Source organism: Alligator sinensis, unplaced genomic scaffold (genome assembly GCF_000455745.1).
Source record: "Alligator sinensis unplaced genomic scaffold, ASM45574v1 scaffold239_2, whole genome shotgun sequence".
NCBI lineage: Eukaryota > Metazoa > Chordata > Crocodylia > Alligatoridae > Alligator > Alligator sinensis.
The window spans coordinates 255971-264850 of NW_005842279.1; the positions used below are offsets into that span (position 1 = coordinate 255971).

At 44.4% G+C, this 8880-nt stretch overlaps 1 protein-coding gene across 1 annotated transcript in view; it reads right to left on the minus strand.

Moving 5' to 3' along the window:
- Positions 1–6367: 6367 nt before the first annotated feature.
- The window catches only part of ACSS1 (acyl-CoA synthetase short chain family member 1), a 64727-nt gene continuing 62214 nt past the window's right edge, over positions 6368–8880 (minus strand). The window contains exon 14 of the mRNA XM_025209289.1: positions 6368–8244. Coding sequence (XP_025065074.1) covers positions 8068–8244 — 177 coding nt within the window. The 3' untranslated portion in view covers positions 6368–8067. The remainder of the gene's footprint in view (positions 8245–8880) is intronic.

The following is an 8880-nucleotide window of genomic DNA, read 5'->3' on the forward strand; positions in this document are numbered from 1 at the left end:
TGCAAACATTGCTACCAAGCTGACTGTGCTCAACGACGGTGAACTCAAATGCACTGCACTGCCCCAGGGAGATGCCTTGGAAACCAGAAACAATGTAAGCGACATCCATTCAGTACCATAAATGGGTAATTAGCACTGCTAAGTGACAGGACCAATTAGCTTGTCCCTAAGCTAATTAGCCTGCAGGACAAAGAGCAGGCTACGCTACTTCATGTTTAAGAGACACCCTGCATGGGGCAGCAATGTGTTTGAAGGCACTATTCTCAGCAACGGTAAGTTTGCCATGCAGATGTGGTGACTTGTATTTTATTCTCCAATCTTACCTGCCTGCTTCATCTCTCAGCTTCCCCAGACCATTAACAAGCCATCTAAGAGTCTGAAAACATCTTTGATTGTTAACAGGTTTTGGCTCCTTTGGGAATGAGGTTGTAAATTCAGTGAGAAGAATGAAGTGGCATCAGCGTGGCGCTGTCCAATGCATTAACAATACAGAAATGACACTTCTCAAGTTTAAACTAATAGGAAATTGAGGCCAGGAACAGTGAAGAGTTCAGGGTTTGGCAGGTAATAATAAAGGCAATCTGGTAAACTCACTTCTGAACCAGCTGCCTTCGGTATTGCTCAGGGAGATGGGATGTGAAGGTTTTCACCCATCCTGTTTTGAATTCAGTTAGTCTTGGTGGTGACTGGGAGCTGAGAGAAGCAGGTGAACTCCAACTCCCTCCCAGTGGATATCAGTCCACATAAACAGGTGCCTCAGCAACTGGTATATCTGTGAACCTTGATGTCAGGAGGGAGGCTGTCCTTACACTTTTCCCGTGTGGTAGGGCTGTAGTGTACCACTTGTCAACTCCACAGAGCTGAGGGCCAGAGGACCTAAGGGACAGGCCCAGGGTCTCACAGGAAGTCCCTATCATGGAAGGAAATTGAGTCCGGGTCTTTCATGCCCCAAGCCAGTGCTCTTAGCAACTGTCATGCCAGGATACAAATGGCCTGGAATGGGTCACTTGAGGATTGAGGTGCCAACCAGGGTGGGGCGAGTGAGTGGAATCTGAGATCGAACTGTGTCAGGAAGCCAGCAGGTCAATCCAAGAGCAGGGTCTAAGAGCAAGTTGAGTCAAGAAACCAGGAGATCAGAAAGAGTGAAGTCCTGGAAAAAGCTATGTAAAGAAGCCAAGAAAAGCAAAGCTGAGGAGCAAGTCAGAGGGAATAGCAAAGCAGTCTTGAATCATGTTGTCCTGTTCCCCAGACACTCCCTGTACTAGGTGAGAGGTTTATATGGGGAAAAATGGAGGGGTCAGCTGACCCCAGCTGGCCACTTCAGTGACAGGGAGTGGGTGGAGGGTTAGGCCATGCTAGAGACTTCATGCCAACCTGGGTGGCAGGGTGGAATGAGTGGCTGTGCAGCCAGACTGAGGTCCCAGGTTTTAGCCCACACCTAACAGCAGCCTGGCTCTTGTAGTCTAGGCAAATAAACCAATTGAAAGGACAGAGGGGCTTAGCTAACCTTTTACCTACAAGTCAGTTTCTCCAAAATGGGGTGAGGCACATTAACTGTGCAGAGGGAGAACTGGCAATTGCAATCTATACAAATCATTCTTTAATTGCTCCATTAAGCTATGATAGTCCTAATCAATGCTGCAACCAAGAGTTACTAGATTACAGGTTGCTCCTATTTGGACTGTTTCTTAGTGACAGTGCTCATTCTTGTAATACAGCATCCTCCACCGCATGGCTGCACTGATGGGATTGTCAAGAAAAACAGCGTACTTCTTTTACCTAAAATGTAGGGGGAAAGGGGCTAGAAGGCCCTCAGGAAGTCATCTAGCCTAACAGCCTGCCCTATCTGTGCCTGTGGTGCTCAACCTTCGGCCGGTAGGCCAGACCTGGCCTATGGCTCTCCCCACAGGCCTGGAAATTTGGCAGCAGTGACAGCATTACTTACTGCTTCTGTTGCCAAATTTCTGGACCTGTGAGGAGCCGTTGGCCAGATGATAGCCCTATAAACTAGATCAGGCCAGTACACAGGGTTAGGCCAGCACACAAGGCCTGATCCAGGCGTGCAGGGTCAGGACACTGCACAGGGCCCAATCCGGGCATGTAGGGTCCAATCCAGGTCAGGCTGACATGTGAGGGCAGATCCAGGCACATAGGCTTTTGTTGGGTGCACAGGCCTGATCCAGACATGCTGAGTCAACACCCACAGGCTGACCCCATGCACCACTTGTGCGTGTGGGATCCAGCCTGCAGACCAGCTCCACACCTTCCATCCAGCCCATAGCTGAATAGGCTGAGCACCACTGGTCTACACTATCCCAGACAACTTTGTCCCACCTCCCCTTGAAAGCTTCCAGTGATAGAGACTCCACCATCCCTCAGGAATCTGTTCCAGTGCTGAACCACTCTCAGAGTAAGAGTTAGAAAGTAATCAGATTGCTTGTCAGGGTGACTGTTTAACCCCATTTCTGAAATCAGGTGTGTGACTAGTTACTGCACCCATAATTGGTTCCTGTCACACTCCCACATGGAGCTGATATTCAGGCTGAAGGCACAGCCAGTCTTCCATGATACAAAGGATCATTGCCAGAAAATGAATCACCACAGCAGCTTCAGAAAACACAGTAGGCAGGAAAAAATAAAATTCTATTTTAAACCCATAATGCAGTTCACCATTCCCAGGTGATGCTTTTGTGTCTTGTAGGAGCTGTGAATGCAATTGGACATGTATCTAAATAAGATTGTAGGATAGCTAAGCCACTGGAATGAAACTAAATACCTTGGGGAACCAGTTAATAAACATACACAATATATACTTAGCTGTGTTAGTTCAACAGTGCTATACTTGAATAGTGGTATTCAATGGGTTAATGACATCCTCACTGGAGACAACATATCTCTGGAGACCTGCAGTAGCATAAGGGGAGAGGGGTGATCAGGGCAGCAGTATCAGGCACCAGTGCCTGTGTGAGGCCACAAAAATATCCATAGCTATAGTGGCAGCTGATTGCACTACTATAATCAGCACCACAGCAGCTGGCACTGCCCCAAGCATCACGCGGCTGCCCTGCTATGTCTCTGCAGAGATGTGTTGTACTGCTGGCATTTGCAAACTTTACATAGCCTTTGGTCAAATAGTACCTTACTTCCATCTGTTAAAGGTGGCTTCTAACAGCTACAAGTTCACTTGTCTCAGAAACTCTCTGCCCTTTTCGAAAAAGTCCTTTTTCTTTTATGTCATTTGTGGATCAGACTTTGCAGTCTGTAAAACTCCAAGGGCTCCTTATAATGAAACAAGTCAGTTGTACAGGCTTGTCCAAATTCATTAACAACAAAAAATCCCCCAATTTCCTCCACCCTGGATGGTGGAGGGTAGAGGTAAGTGAAAGAAAATCTCAGACCTAGGGTCCGAACTAGCTTCAAATTAATTCACTTTATTGTTTTTTCACTAGAAATAAGTCCAAAGTCAGAACAAGAACTCCTCCCCTTTTCTAGCTCTGTTTTGCAGTGAAAGTTTTGTGGTGGAAATGCAATTTTAGCAGCAGATTTGTTGCTTGGATTGCAGTTTAATTCATTTTGACCTCATACGTTTGGGCGCCTATACACATGCAGTGTGTATAGATTGCAGTGTGTCAGAGCAGACTCAATTAATCAAGGCTGCTGGAGTGTTGTAATTACTGCACTCTATCAGACTCCAGCGTCATGTGCATCAGCATCCCCACACTGAAAAATGGCAGTGGGGGTGCTTTAACTAAAGCTTGTTCAATAAGCTTTAGTTAAATCACCCCCACCACCATTTTCCAGTGCAGGGATGCTGATACACATGATGCTCCTGAAGTTTTAATCAGAGCAGCTCTTGGACCTGCTCTAATTAAAGCCCCCCTCCCCTGCTTCCTGGAGCATGTGTATAAATGCCCTTTTATTTTGAAAAGCATGTAATGTATAACCAGACCTAAATAATCAGTCAAGGCAAAACTAAGCATTAGGACCAGAAATCCTATGTTTTTTGCTAATCTGTTCTGTATTTATCTCTCATCTGTAAAAAAAAAAACAAAGATTTTTCTCCAGTAAGTGTAACAGAATCATGATCTCTGTCATTGGTACATTATAAACATTTATGCCTACAGTAGGAAAAAGGCAGCGTGGCTAAAAGTCATTGGCAGAAAGAGTGGAGAAATTAAACAAGTGCAAGCTGGACATAAACACAAGGCTTAACAGGAAACATTTTGTTACTACTAGGCTCTAAGGCTAGACCCAGAATTTGTAGACAATGCAAAGCCTTAATTTTCTTTTTTCATTTCCTGTTGTCCCTTCAATTAAAAAAAGCAAAGTATCAAAGTGACTTAGAATCTTGTTCTTTGATGATACATCAGCTACAACAATTTTTTTTTTTTTTTTTGCACATCAAAAGTCCAAGAGCTTATTTTGCACCATACGGCATGTAAAAGATCCTGGTACCTTTGCTTTGATTTTATAGTAAATCTGTGCTGTTCTCCCATTTTCCAATGTATTTCTTGTACCCAGCTATTCCCCTCTGGGATCGGTCCCAAGCACAGAAAGGCCTAAGGACTTTGGAAGCTTCATATAATCTAATATTCTAGGGAAGGAAATAAGTACACTTGAGGGCTCTGATCCTGGAACCTGAGCCAGGTAGACAAACCATCCTGAAACCCCACTGACTTCAGTGGGGTTGTGTGTGTGTGACCACTGGCCTACACAGAACAGCTTTCAGAACCAAGGCTAAAGCATGCTGAAAGATCAGGGGTATTATCCTTCATCCCTGCCTGTGTTGCAAGTCAGAGCATACATTTTAATTAGAAGGGATACTGGTTATCTCAGATTTAAAAAAATCCCCAATTTTCAGATTAAAAAAAGTAACCCCAAATCCACATTTTTCTGTGATTAAAATGAAACACTGCTAATATACTGCTATATATCGAGAGGTGTTTCATTTTAGTCATGGACAAATGTGGATTTGGGGTTACTTTTTTAATATGAAAATTGGGGCTTTTTTTAAATCAGGGAAAACCAGTATCCCTGTGGCACCAAGGCAATAGGGAGTTGCATAGTATTTCATGTATATTAAGTGTAAAACTCTGCCTTACTTTGGGGCTGCAGTTTATGCTGGCAACGTATCTGCTAGGAGATCAGAACCAAAATAGTATTTTGCCTGTTGCATATTTACACAATATGGGAAGAACATTTCTGGGAGCAGTCCTAGCCTACTGTTGATTTCAAACTGTTAAAGGGGAGCACCTCTGAACCTCTGGCCTCTTGTCCCTGGGGATTCCCAGGGATCTGGGGGGGATCTATCAGGGATGAAAAGAAGTGTCACACTCAGCTTGTCCTGCTTCAGAGTGGGAATACGCTGAAGAACTGCTCCAGACAGGAGTGATCTTACTAACTGTGCTGCATTAGAATTGCAGCCACTAGTGACAATAAACTTGTCTGCTTTTCTGATATGCAAAGGTACAAAGTTCACTCTCATCTACAAACCATGAGTTATGTGAAACAGGCAGACTGTGGTCTGAGAAGGCAGATTCCACCATAACTGCTGGAGCTTTGCTTCCACAGTCAGTGACCTGGCATCATAGCCCCTTGTGGCCTAGCAGCTCACAGCTATCCTCTCCATAGTGTAGCAGACAAAATGTGCCGTTTAGTCTGCAACTCAGGCTGTGGTTGGTTTCAGGGATTGAGCGCTGACCAATCATGTGTCCCTTTGTAAAGCCAGTCCTGGTTTAGCCCAAGTGAGGTCTGTGCTAGGGTTCCAAAACGCAGCTTAACAGCTCCAAATGGCCCACAGCAACAATGACATCACTTAAATTAATGATTTTCAACCAGGTGCTGCAGAAACCTGGGCTGCCTTGAGATCCTTTTAAGCATGGCATAATAGGACATGCAAGGTGAGCACTGTTAGGTGTGCAAACATGATTCACAAGGTAAACCCAAAGATTTCAAATAGGAATCCATAATGTCAAAACCACTCTGCCCTGCTGTAGGCTTTCTGAGTTCTTTGCAACAGAATAATTGTTCTAGTATTTATCTGTAGTAAAAAAATAGAGTGAAAACTAAGCTGGTATTTTCTGAGGGGTGCCTTGAGCCTAAGGAGGTTGAGAACCACTGACTTAAACATTTGATGTAGATGCTGTTCATGAAGCACTAAGCAGGCTTATGCCCATATCAAGTCCTTGGACCAGCAAAGCTCCCTTAAAAAAATGAAGATGATCAGACCCACAGAGTGTATTTTAACCCCTTCAAGGGCAGAAGGAATGAGGGAAATGTTTTTTATCAACCAGTGCAGTTGCAGGTGAGCCCTCCTGAATGCCTAATGTAAGGCACTATGCAAATAAAACAGCTATACCAACTCAGATGTATTTGCCTGGCTATAAAAGACAGTATTTTCTTGCAGCTTGTCCCCATTCCCTCAGCTTTTGGTTCCTGCTGTACCAAGACTATACTCCTCAAGTTGTTTAACAGTATGTGCCTTCCTCTTGCACTCTATGGAACCCAAGTCAGAGCTCTGCCTTCAGCTCTGCAAATAACCCTTCCCGTGGGAGTAGAACAGAAAGGTGAGCTAGCATTTCCATAGCACTGGAAACCAACAAGGGTACAGGAACAGAATGATACCCTGGTCTCCTGACTGTTGTATCTGAGCCCTCTCAAGTACTTTCAGAATTACGTCCTGCTGTACTGGTGAGGCAGGGTTCTCCTTCTGGGGATGAGAATTCTCAGTACTGAAGAGACTAGCCCAAGGTCACAGGGAGTTTGTTCCACTGGCACACCTACCAGCTGCAGCCTGCCTGTCCAGTTTTCCAAGGGTGAACAGCTGCCAGGCAGATCCTCTGTACAGTAGTGTGGCTGGCAAAAACCATGGTAATGCACTAATGAACAGTAGATTAGTCCAATGGGCATTACGTGTTATAGAAAAAGTATTAATCTGTGCTAATGCACAGTAGCACCAATCATGGCACATTAAGTTAGTACCTGTTATTACAGGTACTAAACCTAATACACCATCATTACAGCGCATTAATGAACATGTAGACAAAACCTACTGTCTCTCAAAAAATCCAGCCTGGTGTCTGAGTTTCTAAAGGTCACATCCAACTATGAAGGACTGAATTCCTGCCTTGGTATGCAATCCACCTAAGTGAGCAGCTCACTGAGGAGGTCTGGGGTGATGTAGGAAAGATGGAATGGCTTTGGGGCTAACACCCACGATATCGAGTTTCAATTTCTACCTCTGACACGGAGCCACATTGCTGATATGTGAAGTGCCATAGGGTTCAGGGTAAGCTAGAAGTGAGTGTTACCATCCACAGTATCTGGAAGGGTTCAAGTTTATCAGTGATCACACAGGGATGGAGGCAACACCACCTTGAAGAAAAGCGTGGGAATCCCTGGCTTCCAAACTGGCTGTTTTGAACCACATGTAGCCATGCCTAAAAGCATAATTGGGTGCCAAAGCAAATTTGTAATAACAATCGGCCTGTCTAATCCATTCACCTGTTCTTTCCCATTTCACAGATAATGTACATGAAATATGTACTACAGTATACAGCACTGCTGAAAAGGCACAGCTGTTGCTATTAAATACAACTACTTGAACTTGGAGGCCCAAGTCAACATGAAAAACTGAACAAGTGTTTCTCTGCTACCATGTCTGGGAAGCAGTATTGCTTCAAGGATCAAAAAGTTAACCCCATCTCAAGAGTCAAGGCTACATTACCAATGGGTTGTTTTAATGTAGCTAGTGGAAATCCCAAAATGCTGCTCCATATCCTCCCTAAAATAGTGCAAAGACACTTTCTTATGGCAAATTGATTAAGGCAGGTATCCTGGATATTCCTAACAGGTTATGTTTCACTCTTGGTATTTCACAGTTTCCAAGAAAACAGAGAGGGCAGCTGTGTCTATGATGGGTCATACCACACATTGTGAGAAGCAGCAGCATCTTGTTCTCCTTCAAATGAGACGAATTTGGTGACAAGCCACAAAAGAACTATGTTGTATGGCCGATTCTTGATGTTCCTTTGAATTTCCATTGGCAAGAGACTCCAGAACTCCATATTATGATGTCTGCTGTTCACTTTTGTATTTTTCATAGGCATCCAATATTTCTGTGATGACACTTGGATCTTCCAGCGTGGTGATGTCTCCCAGGTTGCTGCCTTCGTCAGCGATGATTTTCTTCAGCAACCTTCTCATGATTTTCCCTGAGCGGGTTTTAGGAAGGCGTTTCACCACCTGGTGAAAGAAACACACATCCCAGTAGGAACTAAATAGAAAGATCTGGGCAACTCCAGCTCTGAAACACTCGCACTGGCACAGCCCTAAGGAGGCTCTCAGGAGCTATCTAACACTGGCTAACAATTAGTCAGCATTCAAGATGAAGGAATACAAGTCATGTTTACTAGATTCTATCAGGCTTATTACTCTTCCTTCAGTTCTGGCACACTGGTAGTTGCTTTTGAAAAATCAGGTCACTTTACATACTAAGCAAAAAAGCTAAAACCCCCATCTGCAATCACCAACATTTAAAAAGTCTGGTCTCAGCATAAATCTGCACAGGCTGTGCACAAGAAGGTGGGCCTCCCTAGTCAGCATCACACAATACTGTATCTCAGCAGCAGTCAGAAGCAGGACTCAGGTCTTTGATACCCAAGCCATACCCATTGCGCTATGCTGCTTCCCCTGTAGAAAAGAAAGGGATAACCATAACTACTATGGTCATAAAGAAGGTCTGAGCAATGGGCCCAAAGGCTGGATGGCTGGATGTGTAGAACAGAGAAACTGAGGCCTCACAGCTTCTTACCACTTGCCTGTGCATATCTGAAATGAATCCTGAAGGTAGGCCTGTGGGTAAGAAAACTGTTGTTTCTA